General features: G+C 39.7%; 1 protein-coding gene across 1 annotated transcript in view; it reads left to right on the forward strand.

The window, feature by feature from the left end:
* The window catches only part of SUSD1 (sushi domain containing 1), a 334,279-nt gene that overhangs the window by 56,094 nt on the left and 256,098 nt on the right, over positions 1 to 22,087 (forward strand). Inside the window, exons 4-6 of the mRNA XM_078152858.1 lie at positions 4,881 to 5,033; positions 6,374 to 6,553; positions 12,706 to 12,885. Of these exons, the coding sequence (XP_078008984.1) occupies positions 4,881 to 5,033; positions 6,374 to 6,553; positions 12,706 to 12,885 (513 nt within the window). The remainder of the gene's footprint in view (positions 1 to 4,880; positions 5,034 to 6,373; positions 6,554 to 12,705; positions 12,886 to 22,087) is intronic.

Here is a 22,087-nt window from a genome sequence, read left to right on the forward strand (position 1 = left end):
TGTTATCCTGACTGTGGATTAGTGGTACTTGAATTGAATTGAATTGAATCATTAACTTCCATTTGTTTCATTCTACTTTCTGAGGAGTTTTTTTCTTCAGTGAATTTTTGTGCCTCTTTTTCCATTTGACCTATTCTGTTTTTAAGATGTTATTTTCTTCAATATTTTTTTATGTCTCCTTTATCAAGCTGTTGACTCTTTTTTCGTGATTTTCTTAAATTGCTCATTTCTTTTCCTGATTTTTTCTACCTCTCTTACTTGATTTTAAAAATCCTTTTTGAGCTCTTCCATGACCTGATCCTAATTCATATTTTTCTTAGAGGCTTGGGATGTTGAAACTTTGACTTTTTTTCGCCTTCTTAGTGTGTTTTGATCTTCCTTGTCACAATAGTAACTTTCTATGGTCAGAATTTTTTTTCTGTTGTTTGCTCATTTTCCAGTCTTTTTCTTGACTTTTAACTCTTTGTTAAAGTGGAGCTCTGCTTCCAGGGTGGAGGGCGCACTGTCCTAAGCTTCAGGGGTTTTGTGCAGCAGTTTTCAGAGGTAATTTTGGGGATCTGTAAGTTTTGAGTTCTTCCAAGCTGGTGTGATCTAAGGAGAGATGTGTTTACTACTCTCCTGGCCTGTGGTCTGGTATATGAGTGGCTACAAACACTCTTTTTTGCCCTGGAACTGCCCACAGTCAGGATAACACAAGATTTAGCAGCTTCTACGTTAAAGGATTGGAGGACTTAGAAAACAATATCCCAGAGGGAAAAGTGGTTAGCATTACAACCACAAATCACCTACCTAGCAAAACTGAGTATAATCCTTTCAGGGGAAAAAATGGACATTCAAGGAAATAGAAGACTTTCAAGCATTCGTTATGAAAAAACCAGGGCTGAATCTAAAATGTATACAAGACTCATGAGAAGCATAAAAAGGTAAGCAGGGAAGGGAAATCATAAGAGACTTACTAAGGTTGAACTTTTTATATTCCTGCGTCAAGGAAGGTCCTTGATCCACTGTGGCCACAAGCTCTGGCGTGCTGCTGTTCCTCCTTGCACTGTGACTGCACCCAGAACTGTATGTGGGCAAGGTAACAGAGTTCAGCCCCCCAGTACCAGCAAAAAGACCCCTACAATCTCCTTCTGATAAGTTGTTTTACCCCCTTACCATCTGTGGGCTGAGAGCTCTAGAAGTAGCTGCTGCTGCTGATTCAGTGGCTCTCAAGGTCTGCTCCTGTTTTGCTTGGGCTGGTACAGCTTGTGCTGGACCGTGTTCCACTCTCACCCGGGTGCAGCAGACCTTTCCTGCTGAGCTTCTAAGTTGTCTTTGGCTGGAAAATTATTTAACCCCATCATTTTGTGGGTTCTGCCACTGTAGGCATTGTCTTATGGCATTATAAAGGTGTTTGGAGGGATTTGGGGAGATCTCAGAGGAGTCACTGCCTTTTCTTTGCCATCTTGCTTCTGCCTCCTTTGATATAGTTTTTGTAGGTGTGAGAAAGTAGGTATATTTATTTGTGGTAATTCCTGCCTTCTTGGATGTCCATCTGACTGCTCATTCTCAATTTCCTTTGCTGAATTGTCATCCGTGATCTGTGTCATGCCCATTAATAAGGCTCTGTCCTGGATATTCTTTTCTTTTTCTAGACTCTTTCCCTTCTTAACGTTATCAGGTCTCCTGGGTTCAGTTATCACCTCTATGTTGATGATTCCCAGATCTCTCCCTCTCTCTCTGTATGTGTGTATGTGTGTGTGTACACACACACACACACACACATGCACGTATGCATATATGTATATATTTAGCTAGCTAGCTAGATATCTGGGAATTTTCTATATCTATATCTCTCTCTATATTTATGCATATATGTGTGTATATATATGTATATGTATACATACATATGGGGGGAGGGGATGAGGCAGGGGGAAGAAGGACTAGAGGTCAGGAAAAGACTAGAGATGATATAGTCCTATGTCATCAACTACCTATTGGACAGTTCAAACTGCATTTCCTACAACTATATCAAAATGAATATTTTCAGAACAGAATTTATCCTCACCTCTCTTCTGAATATCTCTATTACTGTCTCTCGCACCACTCTCCTTCCAATCACCAAGGTTCGTACCCTCAGCATCACCCTCAATTCCTCATTCTTCTTCATCCCACATTTGTAATTAGTTGCCTAATCCTGTTATTTATCTCTGCAACATCTCTTTAATCTGACTTCTCTCTACTCACACAGCCACCATCCTAGCTCAGAGCCTCATCACCTCTTGCTTGGACTTTTTTAATAGCATCCTCTTTAGTAGCTCTTTTAATAGCATCCTGACCTTCTGACCCTCCTGACCTTTGTCTCCTGACATAGCTGCCAAAATAATTTCTTGGTACCTACTGATTGAGGCTATTGAACTCCGGTGCCTACAGATCAACTGTAGGATCAAATGTAAACTCCTTTGTCATTTAAAGCTCTTTACAACCCAATCCCTTCTTACATTTCCTTTTTTTTTTTTTTTGGTTAGGCAATGGGGTTAAGTGACTTTCCCAGGGTCACACAGCTAGTAAGTGTTATATGTCTGAGGCTGAATTTGAACTCAGGTTCTCCTGAATCCAAGGCTGGTGCTCTATCCACTGCACCATCTAGCTTCCCCCCCCTTCTTACATTTCAACATGTCAATAAGCATTTATTAAATACTTTACTATGTGTCAGGCTCTGTGCTAAATACTGGGGATACAAATGTAACACAGGCTTTCATGGCCCCTACTACCTGACGGCCACGTTAGTTACATTTCACCCTCTTCCTCCAGCTCATCATCTGGTACCATTAAGGGCTCTTGGGGCATCTATACTCCCTGTAATGGCTTCAGTACCCACCAAGGATGTTCCCTAACTGTAGGGAGTTAGTTTCCTTGTAGGTTAGATTGAAAAGAGAGGCTGAGAGGGAAACAATGGGATTTACTTTTATAAAGGAATATTTCCTTTAAAAGGTATGGTCACAAACCTACAGACTTAATTCGCCTAAACCTAGAAGAAATAATCCCCCTTCCCCCTTGTACCACTTTAGGCTCGGGGGAGAGGAAGAGGATTAATTCATAGTTTAGCTCAGTTCCCACAGAGCGTAGACCCAGTTCCAAGTCCAAAACCTTTCTTGGGCTCAAGTCCCAGGCACCCTGGCTTCTCAGGGCTTCCATGCTGGTCTGACTGGCTGTACCATCCCAGCTGCAAGCCTGCCTTCAAGGCCTCCATGGTTTGAACAGTTGGGTCCTGTGAGGACCACCTCCAGCACCTGAGACTGAGGAGGACAAAAAACACCAAACAGAAACAAATCTCTCCAGGCTCATTTTTTGGATCTGCAGGTAAAATCTCACTGGTTCTGTTCAAGGTGTTTTTGCTTGTGGTTAACTGGGGTCACCTGGGATCTTCACCCTCTCAATGAGGCAGGTGAGAGTTGCTGAACAGAGAGGAACAGAAAGACAGGAAACTGCTCAGTCTCATCGGTTTAAAAGACACAGTCAAGGAAGGTGTCACATTGCACCCACGTGGTAAGGGGTGAAGAGGCCTTCAGGTTGGGCAGTCCAGTCATTCTCCTAAAGGTGGCACAGCAGATAGAGTGCTGGGCCTGGAATCAGGAAGACTTAAGTTCAAATCTGGTCTCAGATATTATATATAAGGCTGCTGAAGGTGATGCTCTAACTGTAACTTTTCTTACAGATGAGCCTGAACTTTGAGGATAAATAAAATCTACAGATGATTATCTCTGTGTGTTGATTTGTGTGGTGATCAGCAGCAGTGCCTAATTAATGAACCCCCAGATAATTTTTATTACATAGAATCTCAGTAGATAAATTGATATTTACAGGCTGTCATATTTGTGTTTCTTGTCATACTCTGCCAGTGTGATTGGGTAAATGGGCCATCCAGGACCAAGGGCCATTTTATACTTTTATGTATCATGGATTATTATTTTTACCAAGGTGGAAAAATTCAGATATGATCTTTGCAACTGATTTTGTCTAATGACTAGGACTAACTTAGCTAAGTATAGAGAGCTCGTCACTAGAAGGTTGGACATTAGAGGGTAAAAAATGAATACATGGAAAAAAAATCATTTTTTGGGTTGTTTTGGTCTTTTTTTTTTAGGCAATTGGGGGTTAAATGACTTGCCCAGGGTCACACAGCTAGTAAGTGTCAAGTGCTTGGTCTGAGGCTGGATTTGAACTCAGGTCCTCCTGACTTCAGGGCCGGTACTCTATCAACTGCGCCACCTAGCTGCCCCCCAAAAGAGCATTTATTAAAAAGGTATACTATATGCCAAGTACTGTGCAAACAAATACAAAAAGAAAAGAACTTGCTTTCAAGAAGCTTATATTCTAATGGGGTAATGAACTTAGAGCAGTGGTACCCAGGGAGCATTACCTTGGTCCAGAAAGTTATATGATGAGGAGTGGACCTTTGGGGAGTAGATTGACATACCCCTTGAAGGAATAATGGCAGAGCTAATTTGATCATGGTTCATTGTTCTAGAACTAGAGTGAGGTTAGGGGTAGAGAAAAAGGTACATGCATAGCAGCAATAGAAGTTTTGACTACAATAACTCATGAATTGTATTTAAATAAATTAAACTTAGTCAAAAATATTGCTCAACCACCACGTATTTGTTGAGTGTCTGAAGCATATTTTCTGCCATGGAGGGATACAGGAGAAATATAAGACAAGGACCCAATAATGAAGGAGTTTACCATCAAGTTGGAGAGACAAATCTAAAATAGATGAAATGATGGTTAGATGGTAGCAAGTGTATTCCTTCATGAAGCAATGTAGAATGGAAAAATAATTATTTTTTCCACTTTTCAATCTCTTTCTTTTCCTTCTTTACTTTTGTTGGATCATCAAGACCTGGATGAATGTGAAGTACCAGACACCTGTGGGCCTGGGGGACGGTGTGTGAATTCTCCTGGAAGCTATGAATGCTATTGCAAGGATGGATACCTTCCCCTAAATGGGACCCAACCTTTCCACCCTATGAGGGATGGTACATCATGCACAGGTGGGTCACTGCTTAGGTATGTGACATTTGGAGGTGAGGATGGACTCATGGGGACATCTGTCTGCTCTGAGCTACCTGCCTTAAAGAGTCACTTGAGTATATGCAGGTATATACGTGATGTGTGATTTACCCGTTCCCTTGCAAAATCTACCAAGAAAACAAAGTTACACCAAGGTGTCAAGTAGAGTATTTAACCAATCCAAAAGCGTAAACTGTTTTTAGGAAACTATGGCATATTAATTATTAGTATTCCCCAGTGGGAGATGGGCCTAGAGGATAGAGAGCTGGCCTCAGAGTCAGAAAGACCTGAACTCACATTCCCTCATCAATATGTACATGTTGTGTAAACCTGAGAAAGTCATTTATCCTTTTGGTGCTTTAGGACAGTGCTGTCAAACTCAAATAGAAATGGAGGCCGCTAAACTGTACAGAAAGATCCCCACAGGCCACTTATTGACTTAGAAAACCACGTATTAACATTATGTATGTTTTATTGCATTTTTATTTATTTTATTAAATATTATCCAATTATATTTTAATTTGGTTCAGCCCCACTTTGGAGTGTTGTAGGCAGCATGTGGCCTCCTACGTTTTTGACAATTCTGCTTCAAATAATTAAGAGCCTTTATTGTGCAGAAGGTGCCATCCTGCATTGGTGCAGTGAGCTTTCTCATCCTATGTCAGTGAAATGATGTCAGTGAAAAAGATCCCTATTGCAAATGAATACTTCTAATTGCTAACTTATCTAATTTATTGAAGCAGTTTTAGCAAGCTTTATACATTAGAATAATAGAGGGGGAAGGGAATAAGCATTTCCATAGCACCTACTGTGTACCATGCCTCTGGTAGTTTACAAATGTCTCATTTGATCCTGACAAGAGCTCTAGGGAGTATGTGATTATTATCCCCATTTTGCAGATGAGGAAAGTGAGGCAGACAGTGATTAAGTGACTTGTCCAGAGCTACAAAGCTAATAAGTGTCAGGCAATATGTGAACTCAGATCTTCCTGTTGATTGGTTGTGTTTTAAGTATGACCTTGAAAATAATAAAATTGTGTTAGTTTTAAAAAATTTGTATCATTCTGACTTTTCACTGTCAGACTGGCCTTGCCTCTGTTAGTCCATATTAGTCAGACTTGACTCAGAAGTTGCACATGCATATACGTGGTTCCTGTGCAAAGTTAGAATGGAATGTAGATACAGACTTAAGATTTCCCAGGCAATTGTTGAAAAAGATTCAAGTGGTCAAGCCAGAGTGAATCTATTAATTTGGGAAGAGGGTTTGTATTTGCCTTTGAAGAATCCATACAGTGACCAATTTGACATGATTTTACCTGTAGAAATAGACTGTGGGACACCTCCAGAGATTCCAAATGGCTACATCATCGGAAAATACACCTCCAGGCTAGGTGGCCAAGTTCATTATGCTTGTAAAGAAGGATTTTACGGTGACCAGGAAGAGAGTGTGATAAGTTGTACTGCTGGTGGCACCTGGGAGACCCCAAACATACAGTGTCAAGGTGAGAGGATTTATAGAATAAAAGTACCTCTTTGTTATTCACCCAAAAGGAGATAATTTTTTTTACAAATGTGGAGGAAATGTCATGGCGCTCAGAACTTACTGCCTGTGATTGGTTCCCCATTCCTTCCATAGCTACCTCTCTTCTCACAGTTTGACTTGAGCTGATCAAATCAAGTAAACAAATACTTATTGAATACCTACCATATGTTTTGTAAAAAAAACTTTGTAAAAAGCACAGTGAGAAGGGGCAGCTTGGTGGGGCAATGGATAGAGCACCGGCCCTGGAGTCAGCAGGACCTCAGTTCAAATCCAGCCTCAGAAACATAACACTTACTAGCTGGCTATGTGACTCTGGGCAAATCACTTAACCCCAATTGCCTCACCCCCCCCCCAAAAAAAAAAAGCACAGTGAGGATGATAGCAAAAGTAGAAGATATGACTCTTGCTTTTTTGAGATGCTTTTTTAACTTGACATAGCAGTCCCGTCTTATTTGAATCAGCTAAGTGCTACAGTGGATAGAGTGCTGTGCCTGGAATCAGAAAAACCTGAGTTCAAATCCAGTCTCAGACATGTACTACCCTGGGCAAGTCACTGAACCCTGCTTGTGTCAGTTTCTTCATCTGTAAAATGAGCTGGAGAAGGAAATGGCAAACCACTCCAGTATCTGTCAAGAAAACTACAAAAGGGGTCACGCAGAGTTGGACATGACTGAAAAATGACTAAAGAGCAAAACAATGTTATTTGGGTACAATTGACTTTTCCAAGGTTACCTCCTGTGATAGCCCATCACACATTCTCTATTGTGATTTTATCGGTAGAGGGAATCCTGGGTAAGGAAACTCCTTTTACAAATTCCAGTTGTCACCTTCTATGATGATACTTAGAATTGCCTCCCTAGAGCACTGAGAAGTTATAAGTGACTTGCCCAAAGTCTCACATCCAGTTTGTGTCAGGGGCGAGATTTGATTTCCGATATTCCTTGGCTCTAAAGCTGGCTATCTTCTCTACCACTCATACTCGTTGTATATGTTCCCCATTCTGGAGTACTTTGCTCTTCCTTGGATATACTCCACGACTCCTCAACATTCTACTTATGTTCACAATGTTCTCCTCTACTTGCCATGCCCTAGCCCACATTTTGCTTGGTGAAATACTGCTTATCCTTCCAACTTAGCTAAGATGCCACCTTTTCCATGAAGCTTTCCTAAATTGCCCTCAGCTATAAGTGATTCCTACCCCCTTTAGATTTTTACTGAATTTTTGTGCTTTTCTTTTGTGCTTCTCCCCCCCCCCATAATCAAAGTTTTGATTATGTTTTCTTTCTTTACCTCCCCAGGCTTCTTCTCAAACTGTGCCTTTGATCTTTGTACCATGTATATTGTATCACATTGACTTGCCCAGGGTCACACAGCTAGTGTCTCAGGATGGATTTGAACTCAGGAAGATGATTCTTCCTAACTGCAGGCCCATCCCTTTATCCACTGTACCACCTTGTAGATACATAGTTGTTTAATACTCTCTCTCCAATTAGAATTTGAGCTTCTTGAAAGCAAGGCCTTCTACTGACTTGCTTGTAAGCTAGTAAGTGGCTAGGTCTTCTGATTTTAAGTCTTCTCCCTATATTGCATTATTTTTATATTGTATTAAGTTGTAGGCAAGGTAGCATAGAATGCTAGAGGTGGAAGGGACTCTAGAGATTATCCCTAGTGGAAAGCCCCTCATTTTACAGGTGAGGAGGCGGAGGCCCATGTGGATGAAATTCCACAGTGAGTTATAAATGGGAGAGGGGAGTACTTGAAACTGATTTTCCTATCTGTAGTGCTCTTTCCACTGTACTATGCTGTCTTCAGTGATTTGACGCAGTGCCCATCAAGGGAGAAACTGAATCTCTTGGCGCTCATTTCTTTCCACAGTTTCACCAGGAGAATCTCCTTCTCATAAACACCATTCATGTTGGATACGGTTTAGAAAAAAACATGGATTTTGCTTATGGATATGGCTTCTTGTCAAGTAGAACAGATGCTTGCAAGACAGGTTTCCTGATGGACCATTTTATTTTATTTTAATTAAAGAAAACGTTTTGTTGATGTCTTTTTTTATGTATCACAAAAATTTCCCAATATACCCTCCCAAGAAAACCCTTTCTTGTAACAAAGAAGAATAATTAAGCAAACATATCCAACAAAATGGCAGTTTGATGAATGCAACATTCTGCACCTATCATAATTCCATTTCTTTACCAAAAATAGGGAAGCGTGTTTCAGTGTCTGGAATAAACACTTAACTTGAATGAATGATAATTTTTAAAAGCTCCCTTACAACCAGTGATTCTGGGCTAAGTGCTGAGGGTAGTGGTTGGGAAGGATGTTTTGTCACTCAATCAATATACACTTAATAAACACCTAGAAGTTACAGCGATGATCATGATCGATGATTGGGGAGCCATAGAAAAACTGATTATCATTGCAGCTAGGAAGGGCTGTCAATGTTGATTTGTTTATTGTTCTCAGTGTAATAGGTGGGAAGATAAAAAGAGAGGGGGTGAGTGAGTTAGGCACTAGCATGTTGTGGCTAAGTATCATAGACTTACTGATCAGGAAATTTAATTATTTTCATTTGATTTATTTATTTATTCATGCATGCATGCATGTATTCATTTATTATTCAGCAGCTTGCATATGTACTCACATAAGGAAACTAACAATCTGGGAATAATTCACATGAAATTCACATGAATTTCATACCAGCATTTTCATAATTTATGGGCAAGGGTTAACGTTCCTCTATATTGTGATTTTTAAAAAGTGTTAGGAGTTCATGGGGTGACCCTGCCTCATTGAAGATGTATTGCAAATAGATGTCTGTCTTTTCCTTGCTTCCTTCTTTCTACACAGTATTCAGATTCAATCAGTCATTGCTTAGTCATTTTTCTGTTATATCTGACTCTTCATGACCCCATTTGGAGTTTTCTTAGCAAAGATACTGAAGTGGTTTGCCGTTTTCTTTTCCATCTCATTTAAAGATGAGGAAACTGAGACATGCAAGATTCAGTGACTTACCCAGGGTCCCACAGCTCTAGTAAGTGTCTGATACCAGATTTGAACTCAGGAAAATGAGTCTTCCTGACTCCAGGATTGGTGCTCTATCCACTGTGCCACTTAGCTGCCCCTACCTGTAATTGGGATTACAAAAACCTAGGTCCTAGTTCTAGTTTTGCCACTTAATAACCATATGACCTTGTGCAAAAGACAACTCATTGGAGCTTCAGTTTTCCTATCTGAAAAAAGGGGATACTTGCTCTTTTTACCTCACCTTAGTTGTGAGGATCAAATAAAATAGTATGTGTGAAAGTTCTTCCTATATTGTAAAGCATTGTACTAGCATGTAAAGTTATTAATCTTTTTGATAATCTTATTAATCTTTCTAGTCCATGACAGTCCGCACAAATATCAGAAGCCCACCCATCTTTCCAGAAGTCACCTGAAGACAGGGAACATAATCATCATAATAATAATGTTAATAGTAGCTAGCATTTAAATAACACTTTAAGGCTAGCCAGATGCTTTAGATATATTATCTTATTTGGTCCTCACAACCATCCTGGGAGGTCAGTGCTATTATTTTCTCCTTTTTGCAGATGAGGAAACTAAGAGGTTAAATTACTTACCTAAGGTCACATAGCTACTTGATGTTTGAGGTGGGATTTGAACTTGAGTCTTCCTGATTCCAACTTCAACACTCTATTTACTATACCACCTTACTCTCTTTATTGGATATCATTATTTAAAGGTGAACAGGACTTGAGGATACATATTTTCATTTTTAATATGTCAGAGACTGCCTAGTTTCTTCAGGCCTTGGGCCTTTGTGCCCATACTAATATGGTGGAGTGAATAATATAACTAGTGGGGCGCATTTGTCGTATGTGAAATTACAGTCAGGTTTCGGTTGTCCATAACCATGAAGGGAAGAGGAGGCTTTTTTTTTTTTGAAACTCATATAAACATCATGGGGTTAAGAGCCCTTGGGTCATTAGCTATAATTTGTAGAGTGGGATAATATGTGGTTGTAAATAATTGAAAAGGCAACTGCATATTTCTGTGGAAGGATTTGGGAAAATGGACATCTCTTTCTGTATGTGGAGTTTTATTTGGTCCTAGAGACAAAAGAGAGGGTAGCTAACAGCCAATGAATCTGCAGAAGGCTTCCTGCTGAAGAATTCTCTCCAGAGGGAGGTCCGAAAGGGGAGAGAATATGGAAGTTGGTAATCAAATAAAAAAAAAAAAGAAGAGAATCCTCCATAAACAGAGCTATCACTTGAGTATTTTATTCCTTTCACAATTAATTTGTTGTTATTCAGACATTTCAGTTGTATCCAACATGTACCCAACATCGTGTCCCCATTTAACTTTTTCTTGGAAAAAAATTTGGAGTGGTTTGATGTTTCCTTCTCCAGCTCATTTTATTGATGAGGAAAGTGAAGCAAATAGGGTTAAGTGACTTGCCCACAGTCACACAGCTAGTAAACCAGATTTGAATTCAGGAAGATAAGCCTTCCTGACTGCAAGCTCAGCACTCTGTCCACTGTGCCACCTTCGTAATCAATACTGTCCTTTAAATTTGACTTGAAATTTAGAAGTGGCATAGGGGATGGACTGCTCGACTTGATGGAATCAGAAAGTGAAAACAAGGAATAACTAGTGGATAACCAGTACGTTCCATTGGTGTCCATAGTATGTCAAAAGAACTAGAGGAATGCCCTCAGCACCTTGGAGCCTGTGGTGGATTGACAGTAGTAGAGAGACAAGAGCTGTACAGGGTAGGCAGGCACAGAAGGGCTATGATTGGCCATGTCCCCACATTGAGAAGGTCCATGGATCCAACAAGGAATCAGCATAACAAGGAGCTCAGCTTCATTATTCAGCTTAATGGTTAAATTAATAACTTAATTGTTCTGTTAGTCCTTGGGTTTGACCCTAAATAATCTAGCTTGATGATACACCCGATTCACAAAATTTGGTTCAAGAATCTTTAGAGGATAATGATTTATGACTATTGGGGATATTCAAAAGACTATGCTATTGGATTCAAAAGCAGCTCCCTTAAGAAGTCCTGGAAATAATATTTTTAGAGTGAATGGATGGCTTCCAAGTGACTACTTTTAAGTGATAAGCACTTTGCTGGATGTATAAATTCTGTTTATTTAAAATTTAAAAAGCAAATATATTAATAAAACTAGCCTCATTGCTTCGAAATCAAATATTGTTTTCCACACTTTGATGAAAGCCTTTTTGTAGAGTGAGCAAAAAAGAAAAATGTGCGGAATCCTTTTTAACTCTAATACAAGAATATGTGATACCAAAGGGGCAGCTAGGTGGCTCAGTGGATAGAGTACCTGCCCTGAAGTCAGAAGGACCTGAGTTCAAATCCGGCCTCAAATCAAACACTTGACACTTTCTAGCTGTGTGACCCTGGACAAGTCACTTAACCCCAATTGCCTTAAAAAAAAAAGAAAGAAATCATAACAAAGAATGTTTGTATAAAAATATTAATAATTACTGTCCTTTGCTCACTACAGTCTAGTCATGTTGGTTATTCCTTACATAGGACATTCATTTTTCATCTCTGTGCCTTCGTACAGGCCTTCCCTGAGGTCTGGAATGCACTCTCTCCTTACCTTCATTTTCTAGAATCAGTATTGTCTTCCTTCAAAATGCAGCTCAAGCACTGTTAAGAGGCCCTCCCTGATCCTTATACCCTCTCATAGCCTCCCAAATTATCTTTTATTTATTTTGTACATACTTATATGTGCCCATGTTGTCTTCTTAAGCAGAACAGAAGCTTGCTGAGAGCACAGGGACACTTTTGTTTTGGTTGTGGTATCAAAAATACCCATATGCCTGGCATATAGTAGGCTTTTAAGTGTTTGACTGATTGGTTGAAATCCAAATAAAACCCTTGACTTCTGAAAAGGGGAGGATCTCCAGAGGGGAACATTAAATCTATTTCAAATCAGGTGTTTAGGTTTCTAAGGTTGTCATTTTATTTTCCTCCTTCTGCTTTGTATTCTCCCTCCCCCACAAATTCACTTCCCACTCCAGTCCTTGTTTTTTTTTTTTTTTTTACCTCTTCTTTTCTTTGTACAGCAGCTGTGGACTGTGGGATTCTGCCTTCATTCCCAAATGCTTATCCAGCTCTTCTGAACAACACCACATATGGAAGTCGAGTTGAGTACAAATGTTGGAAGGGGTATGTGCCAGAGACCACCAACCCTACTGTTTTTTGCAACGCCCAAGGACAATGGGAAGGTCCATCTCTCATGTGCAGAGGTAAAGGGAAAAGAATACAAAATAATCTTAAGTAACGAAAATAAGCCCTTCCAGAGCCAGAACAGGGAGTCTCTATCACGAAGAATGGGTTATTTGGGGACAGGATGGGAGAAATTTTATCTGTGACATAAGTGGCTGAAAATTTACTTGGGTGGATTGGGCTTGTCTGTCTCAGTGGGTCCATTTGTGTCTATCTGAGTGGCAACTGGAAACACCTTTCAGCCCCAGAAACATTTGTGTTATTAAGATGCATATCTATATGGCACTTGAAAGTTTACTTTACAACTCTCTCTCTCTTTTTTTTTTTGGCAAGGCAATTGGGGTTAAGTGACTTGCCCAGGGTCACACAGCTAGGAAATATTATGTGTCTGAAACCGGATTTAAACTCAGGTCCTCCTGACTCCAGGGCTTGTACTCTATCCACTGTGGCACCTAGCTGCCCCCAGATTTCTATCCAACTTTTTTTTTTTGCATTTTGGTGAGGCAATTGGGGTTAAGTGACTTGCCCAGGGTCACACAGCTAGTAAGCATAAAGTGTCTGAGGCTGGATTTGAACTCAGGAGTTTCTGAGTCTAAGGCCAGAGTTCTATCCACTGCACCACCTAGCTGTCCCTTTGAGGCAGGCGGTATCCATATTATTATACTCATTTTACAAATAGTAAATTCAAGCAGAGTTCTGACTCAATCTGGAATTCTTTCCATGACACCATTCTGAATAAATACAAAAGAGAGTTGAAGAGACTTTCCCAGGGTTACCCAGTTAATCAAAAAGCATTTATTAAGCACCTCCTATGTGCAAGCTCCGTGTTCAGTTTAATTAGTTAAATTATTAAATTTCAGGCAGCTAGGTGGCACAGTAGATAGAGTACCTGTCCTGGAGTCAGGAAGAGTCATCTTTCTGAGTTCAAATCTGGCCTCAGAATTTACTAGGTATGTGACTCTGGACAAGTCACTTCACCCTGTTTGCCTCAGTTTCCTCATCTGTAAATTAAGCTGGAGAAGGAAATGGCAACCCATTCCAGTATCTCTACCAAGAAAACCCCAAATGAAGTCATGAAGAGTCTGAGCAGCAATAGTGTTAGGTGATGGTGATACAAATACTACAAAAATGACCAATCCCTGCCTTTAAGGATAGCTAGTTAGTGTCAGATCTGGCACTAAAGCTCAGAACTTACTTGAAGACCATTGCTTTTCTCACTAGACCTGTGTGCTCCATTATCAAAAGAACTAAAGGAATGCCCTCAGCACATTGGGGCAAACCCGCTGTGGTGGATTTACAGTAGGACAGAGAGGAGAGTTGCACAGGATGGGCAGGCACAGATGAACTACGATTGGCAACGTTGGAAGGAGTACCTGCATTGAGAAAATCTGTGGATCCAACAAGGAATCTCTGTAACAAAGAAGAAATTCAAACTTAAGATTAAACTTAATAGTTAAATTAATATCTTAATAACTTTAATTATGAATCATAGACCAGGCTGTTTTTTTTTAAAGGGCACTGCATTAAATTCTGGGGATACAGAGATGATAAATGATACAGTCTCTGCCCTCAAGAAATTTTAAGGGATATGAGACGAGTATACAGATAACTGTAATACAAGTTAAAACATAATAGCTAGCATTTATATAGTACTTTAAGGTTTTTAAACATTTCACAAATGCTATCTCATTTGATCTTTACAACCACCTTGGGAGGCAGGTATTATTATTAGCCCCATTTTACCAATGAGGAAACTAAGACAGAGGTTAAATGACTTACCCAGGGTCACACAGCTACTTGATTCTGGGGCAGCTAAGATAGAGTAGTCCAGTGGATAAAGTGCTGGGCCTGGAGTCAGGAAGACTCATCTTTCTGAATACAAATCTTGTCTCAGACACTTAGTAGTTGAGTGACCCTGGGCAAGTCACTTAACCTTGTTTGCCTCAGTTTCCTCATCTGTAAAATGAGCCAGAGAAGGAAATGGCCAACAACTCCAGTATCTTTGCCAAGAAAACCCCAAATGGGGTCTCAAAGAGTTGGACATTAGTGAAAGGACTGAGAAACAACTTCTTAACTCTAGGCCCAGATCTCTATACTTTTAACCTGCTGTATTTCTCAGTATGCGCCAACTCCCAAAATGTATATGAGCTAGGGAGGCTTCCAGTAAATATAGGTTCCAGAGCTATTCTAACTCCTACCACAGGGTTCCTGGACTTTCTTTCCATCCCCACCCTCTGGATTCAGTCCATTGAGTTTGACCCACCTGTCTGGGAAGTTGAGGGGGAAATTCTTAGGAAGTTGGTATCAGTTAAATTCATGCCTTGGATTATTGAACTAGACATGTTCTATTCCCCCAGCATCACTAAATACTGACATATCATGCCACGAAAGTTAGAAAGGGATGCTTAAAATCTTTCATTGTTTGAAGACCATCTATTACAACTTAATGCATCTTACTTAGAAAAAAGTTCAGAGAAGGGAATCAAATGTCTTTAAAGTGATGTCTTTAAGAGTGGTTTGAAACCCATAGGATTGTAGATTTAGAGTTGGAAGGAATTTCTGAGATCATCCAATCTGATTTCTTCATTTTATAGATGAGGAAACTGAGGCAAAACTTGTCTGAGTTTACACAGGTTGTCACTGGAAGAGCTGAGATTCAACCTCGCTGTTCTGATTGCAAATCTAGAATTTTTCCCACTGTACCTTTCTGAATGGAGACAATTCATACCATCTGTTTTTTGGTTTTTTTTTGGAGGGGAGGTAGAATGAAATGAGAGCCAGCATTGTTCCAAAGTATTTCCTATCCAAGGCACTCTTCTAATCATGGTATAAATGTGGTCCCTCCATCTCTTTTGGAATATAGCTTCCTAGGGAACAGGAAGTTTCCTTTATTCATATGCCAACAGGTGCTGAAGCAGTGCTGTTTTCAAACTAAGAAAAGAAGTATAGCCTCCTGGAGCTCTGAACTGGCAGTCAGAACAATTAGGATGTCTCATCTCTGTTCCAAACTAACCTAGTGGATTTTTCCTTGTCATTTAATCTGAGGCAGCTAGGCGGAGTTGTGAGTAGAGTATTAGATTTGGAGTTCAGAAGACTTGAGTTTAAATCCTGCCTCAGACACTTATTAGCTGTGTGATGCTTGGCAGGTCTCTTAACCTCTGCCTCAATTTTCTTGACCATAAAATATAGATAATAACAGCACCTTACCTCCCTAGTTGTGAAGATCAAGTGAGATATTCATAAAGAGCTTTCTGCAACTTAAATTTCTCTCTCTGTGTCTTTATCTATGTCTGTCTCTATATCTGTTTCTCTCTCTCTCTCTGTGTCTCTTTCTCTCTTTCGCTTTATTTCTCTCTATCACTTTCTCCCTCTCTATGTCTGTCTTTTCTCTCTCTGTCTCTCAATGTCTAAGTACATCTACAAGTTATTACTATTAGCATCAGTCTTCCTCAGCCTCATCAATAAAATGGAGGTTGTTCTAGATAATCTCATAGGAGCCCTCTGGCACTCATGATCCATGAATTCTGTGACTTGGCTTCTGATCCCAGATTTGCCATTTAATACCTTTATGACTTTGGGCAAATCACTTAACCTCTTTAGCCCTCAGTTTTATCATCCATAAAATGATGAGCCAGGGCTAAATGATTTCTAATGTAGGTTTTACTTTAAATTCACTCTAAATTTTATAATGTTTTAGGATCTTTTCCAGTGCTAATGGTTCGAACAATGGCAAGGAAAGAAATAAATGACCACAGTCATATATAAGCTAAATTTTAAGTAAAAGCAGAGAACTTTTTAAATGTGTAAGGTGAGGGGTCAGTACATTCCTCAGGGGCAGTGAGTCAAGAGGAATTTGTATATGAAAGGAGGATGGTTTAGAGTTCATCTCTTGCCAGTATCAAAAACTGAAAAACTTGCAAAAAAACCCTTCCAGACTGAAACTCCCTCCCCTTAATAATAGCTAATAACAGCTAGCGTTTATATACTGCTGTAGGATTTATAAAGTGCTTTTCATGTGTTATCTTATTGGAGCCTCACAACAACCCTGCTTGGTAAGTTGTGTTGTTTTGTTGTTGTTTAGTTGTTTTTCAGTCATGTCCGACTCTTTGTGACCTCATTTGGGGTTTTCTTGGCAAAGATACTGGAGTGGTTTGTGATTTCCTTCTCCAGCTCGTTTTATAGATAGGGAAACCGAGGCAAACAGGATTAAGTGACTTGCCCAGGGTCACACAGTTAGCACGCGTCTGAGGCTGGATTTGAACTCACAAAGATGAGTCTTGCTGACTCCATATTCATTGCGCCACCTCACTATCCCCAGGTGCTATTATTACCCCCATTTTAGCAATGAGGAATCTAGGGCTGAGAGTGGTTAAGTGACTTGCCCAGGGTAACACAGCTAGTATCTGAGGCAGGATTCAAACTCAAGTCTTTCTGGCTCTTAAGTCCAGCACTCATACCATCTAGATGCCCCCTTCCTTCCCAGAATGTGGTTGAGGGAGCAGGAAGCCTTTATACATATTGTTTCCATGCTCCTATTTATGTTAGAACCATAAAACATCAACACTGGAAGGGTTCCTGGTAGGTTATAGAATTTTAGAGTAAAGAGTCTGGATTAAAATGAATGAGGGTAAAAAAAAAAACAAACCAAAAAACCCCCCCAAAACCCAAGGGGCAGCTAGGTGGCGCAGTGGATAGAGCACCGGCCCAGAAGTTGGGAGGACCTGAGTTGAAATCCGGCCTCAGACCAAACACTTGACACTAGCTGTGTGACCCTGGGCAAGTCACTTAACCCCAAATGCCTAAAAAAAACAAAGTAAAATAAAAATAAATAAAATGAATGAGGGTAGCTCTTCGAAATTGTGACTCTAGCTCTGATGGAGTGGAGCCATAGGCACTAATGAGTGGAGTCCTTCAGATGCATCTCAGTGAGGGGGTCAGACCTCAATTTGCTGGAGGAGGGGATGGTGAATGAAGAGGGAATTGTAGTTGGAGGTGACTTGGAGGTGACAGACAACATTTAGCAGATAGTTTCTAGGTGCCTACTGTGTGTAGAGCTAGTTTTTGTGTCAGACATTCCTATTAGACTGGAAGCTTTTGTGTACTTGTTTTATTCCCATAGTACATTAGGAGCTATTGTCCAAATGGGTTCCCAGCCCTGAACCCGTCTTACCTCTTTGATGCCGATCTCACTGGGTGATTTAAGAATACTTCAATAGCCTAACTCCAACCCACCTTGACATTTATAGGGTCATAAATTTAGAGCTAGAAGGGATCTTATAAATTATTAACCTCCTCATTTCACAGCCAATAAATAAATAAATAAATAAATAAATAAGTAATATGTAGCTAGTATTTATATGGCATTGTAAAATTTACAAAGCACTCTACAAATGTTATCTCACTTGACCCTTATAATATCCTTGTGAGGTAGGTGCTAAGGTTATTCCCTTTTCATAGAAGAGGAAACTGAAACTAACTGGGTTAAATGACTTGTTAAACTGAGTTTAAATGACTTGTCCAGGGCCACCCCTTTATTAAGTGTCTGAGGCAAGATTCCTATTCAGATCTTCATGATACCAAATCCGCCTTTCTATATACTATATCCTAGCTGCTTCAGATGAGGAAACTGAGGCAGAGAAAGCTTAAATGATTTGCCCAATTTTTCCTCAGAAATGCACTTCACCTAGGTGCTCTTAATGGTGGCCTTGCAAAGGCAGAATCTGATCCCAAGTTAATGGTAACTACTGGAGCCTGAAGTTGCTAACAGACATCCTTCAACTTCTTCCTCGCCATGTGCCTCTCCTCTGACTTCTCCCTCTGCTGTGTGCCTCTCAGGGTTATGAGCCAGCAGATGTGGTCTGATTCATCAGTTTTAGCTGGGAAAAGAAAAAGTCACCAGTGTTTTGAACTGGTATCAGAACAAAATGTTGCTCCTGGCAATTTAGGAGTGCTTGATGCCACCAATGCGTTAGTAGAACCTGACACCATCTTTGCCTGGCTTGCTTCTAAATCATTTTAGTTGTTCCCTCTTATGTTGCCATAGTAGTCACACTTCTTGTTTCCATAGCCTTAGAGTTATTGTTCAGTTTTCTGGGAGCAGTCTCTCTTCTGCCTTAGCCTCGCCTTGTTTTTTTCTTCGTCGTTTTATTCCTGCCATGAGACTCCTGTGGACATGAAAAACCTTTGCAATTTGCTTTACAAGTCAGGGAGTGCAAAATGAGAGGGCCTTGGTTCCAAATACTCAATGTTGCTTCTGTCAGCCTTGTAGGCTTTCTTAGCTTATTTACCACTTGGTATTTCTTCTCATGTTTTTTTTCCCTTTACAAAATTGGGACCTATGCTGGTATGCTCTGAAATCCTTCATCTCCGTGGGGAATGTAATAGCTTCTCTGAGGACAGACAGGCTTCACCAAAATAGAGACAGAAGCTTCCCAGGTTGACTTGCAGGCTGTAAATGGAAAAATCTCCCTGTCATGTGCTGAGGGAAAAGCATATTAAAGCTTTTCAGACCTGCTAATTTTATTTTTAATAATTGTAACTCACATAAGCATGGTGCTTTTAGCTTGACATTAGCTATGTGACCATGGGCAAGTGTTGAACCTCATTTTCCTCATCTGTTAAATGGGAATAATATTATCTCTATTACCTAGTTCACAAAGTTGTTGGGAGGGAAGTACTTTGTTAATCTCAAAAGGAGAAGGACCTGCCCTGAGATTTCACTGGTATAGGGAATTCTCAGGTGAGAAAACTCCATCTATCAGTGCAGGCTGGCAACTTTCTGTTACTTGGAGAATTGCCTAATGCACTAAAGTAACTTGCCCAGGATCACACATTCAATATATGTCAGAGGGAGGACTTTAACCCAAGTCTTCTGGTTCAGAGATTGACTCTGTATTCACTATGCTAAGTTGCTTCTCTCTTAAATTGTTATATACACGTGACTAGATTCTGCTGCTGATTTAGGATCTCATAATAACCTTTTGAAATACTTTTAAAATACAATTTTACCTTATAGTCCTTGTTATCTCTTTCCCACCCTTCACCACCACATTGAGAAAGCAAGAAAAACAACCCATTGTAAAAATGTATAGTCGAGCAAAACAGATTCCCTTATTAACCATGTCTAAAAAAAAAGTCTTATTTTGCACTCTCTATCAAGAGGTGGATAGCATATTTAATTATGAGTCCTCTGGAATCATGGTTGGTCATTGTATTGATCAGAGTTTCTAAGTTTTTCAAAACTGTTTGTCCTTACAGTATTGTTGTTATTATATATATTGTTCTCTTGGTTCTGCTCACTTCTCTCTGCATCAGTTCATACAAATCTCAGATTTCTCTGAAACTGTCCCCTTCATGATTTCATGTGACACAATAGTATTTCATTTCATTGATATACTATAATTTGAATTTTCAGTCCCTTGATACTACAAAAACTACTAAAAGATTTTTTTACATATGGATCTTTTTCCTCTTTGATTTTTTTTTTAGGTATAGACCTACTAGCATTTTGCAGGGTCAAAAATACTTTGATTAGAAATAGAGTAGATGGTACTACCCATATTTTACACGTGAAGAAATTGAGATCTAGAGAGGTTGTGATTTACCTAGTGATAACTAGATAATTAGAGGAGGAACCAGAATAACAATATGGGGCACCTGATAGCCAGTCACAGTGTTCTTTCTAATAAAACACAAAAAGTGAAGAAAGGCATTGTAGGTCATCTCCATTTCTTTGAATCCCTTTTCATCAGGATTAAAACCACTCAGGATTATTACTTAAAATAGGAGATACCAAAGACTTACCTGGAGATTCCCTACCCATGATACTGACATTTTTATGTTCTCCATAACTATTCTGGGTTTCATCAATATGAAATTCCGATATATGACTTTGCTTTTTCTTTTAGGATAAAAAGCAGCATGTTTATTTGCTTTGACTTTTCAAAATACAATTTTAATATATTTAAAGAATCTAGAACAGGGGTGGGAAACCTGCAGCCTCGAGGCCACATGTGGCCCTGTAGGTCCTCAAGTGTGGCCCTTTGACTGAGTCCAAGTTTTCCAGAACAGATCCTTATTAAGGGGAAACACATATCCCTGGATACTCTACTAGAGACCTCCTGCCATAATGAAATAGAAAAAGCAACTGTTCTTTGAGTAGAGCTGTCTAACTGGTTCCAAATCTATCTTACTGTCTAATTGTTTGATCCATCTCTCTCCATCTTCTCCACAAGAATAGAATGAAAAACTTTGTTAAAATCTAGGTACTCTGTTCCCATTTAATGATCCTATCAAAAAGGGAGAGGCATGACATGTTCTTGATGATTCTGTGCTGATTCTTTGTAATCATGGCTTCCTTTTCTAGATGGTCTAACCATCTCTCTAGAATAACTGTCCATTCTAGAATTTTCCTAGGGATTGAAGTTAAGCTCACTGGCCTATAGTTTTCAGATAGACTCTATTTTCTTCTCTCTCTCTCTCTCTCTGTCTCTCAAAAACAGAACAAGATTTTATTTTCTCCAATGCCCAGGTGCATCTCCTATTTTCCATGATCTTTCAAATATCACTTAAGGTAACATATGCCAATCCTTTCGGGATCTGTTGATGTAGTTCATCTGGTCTAGGAGACTCAAATTCATTGGTAGCTAGGTATTAATACTGTTTTCTTTGCTCATCTCGGGAATCCCTGTTAGCTATTTTTGTTCTGTCATTTCCACTTTAAAGGAAATTCTCCATTGCAGAGAAAACAGAAAAAAAGCAGCTCTGCCTTCTCTCTTTTGTCAGTTATTATCATCCTATCCACTCTGTACAAAAGTCCATTTTCTCCCAATGTAGCTGAGAAAAGAAAAGAAACAAAACCAAAAAACCCAAAATCTCCCCTTTTTGTCATGCTTGCTTTTTCTTGCCAGCTTCACTTTTTTTTTTTTGAAATTGGGGTTAAGTAACTTCCCCAGGGTCACACAGCTAGTAAGTGTCGAGTGTTTGGTCTGAGGCCGGATTTGAACTCAGGTCCTCCTGACTTCAGGGCCACTCTATCCACTACACCACCTAGCTGCCCCGCTAGCTTCAGTTTGTTGTGATCTTCAGCATTCTTAACACATTTTACAGGACTGTGCTCCATGCTTACATCCATCCTCTATTACTTAGCTTGGCTTCCATTTTCTGTGGATTTCTTTTAAAAATCTAAATTGGTTGTTGAGTTATTTGTGCATCTACTTAGTT

This window comes from Phascolarctos cinereus, unplaced genomic scaffold (assembly GCF_003287225.1).
Source record: "Phascolarctos cinereus isolate Bilbo 61053 unplaced genomic scaffold, phaCin_HiC Scaffold_4;HRSCAF=312, whole genome shotgun sequence".
In the NCBI taxonomy this organism is placed as follows: domain Eukaryota; kingdom Metazoa; phylum Chordata; class Mammalia; order Diprotodontia; family Phascolarctidae; genus Phascolarctos; species Phascolarctos cinereus.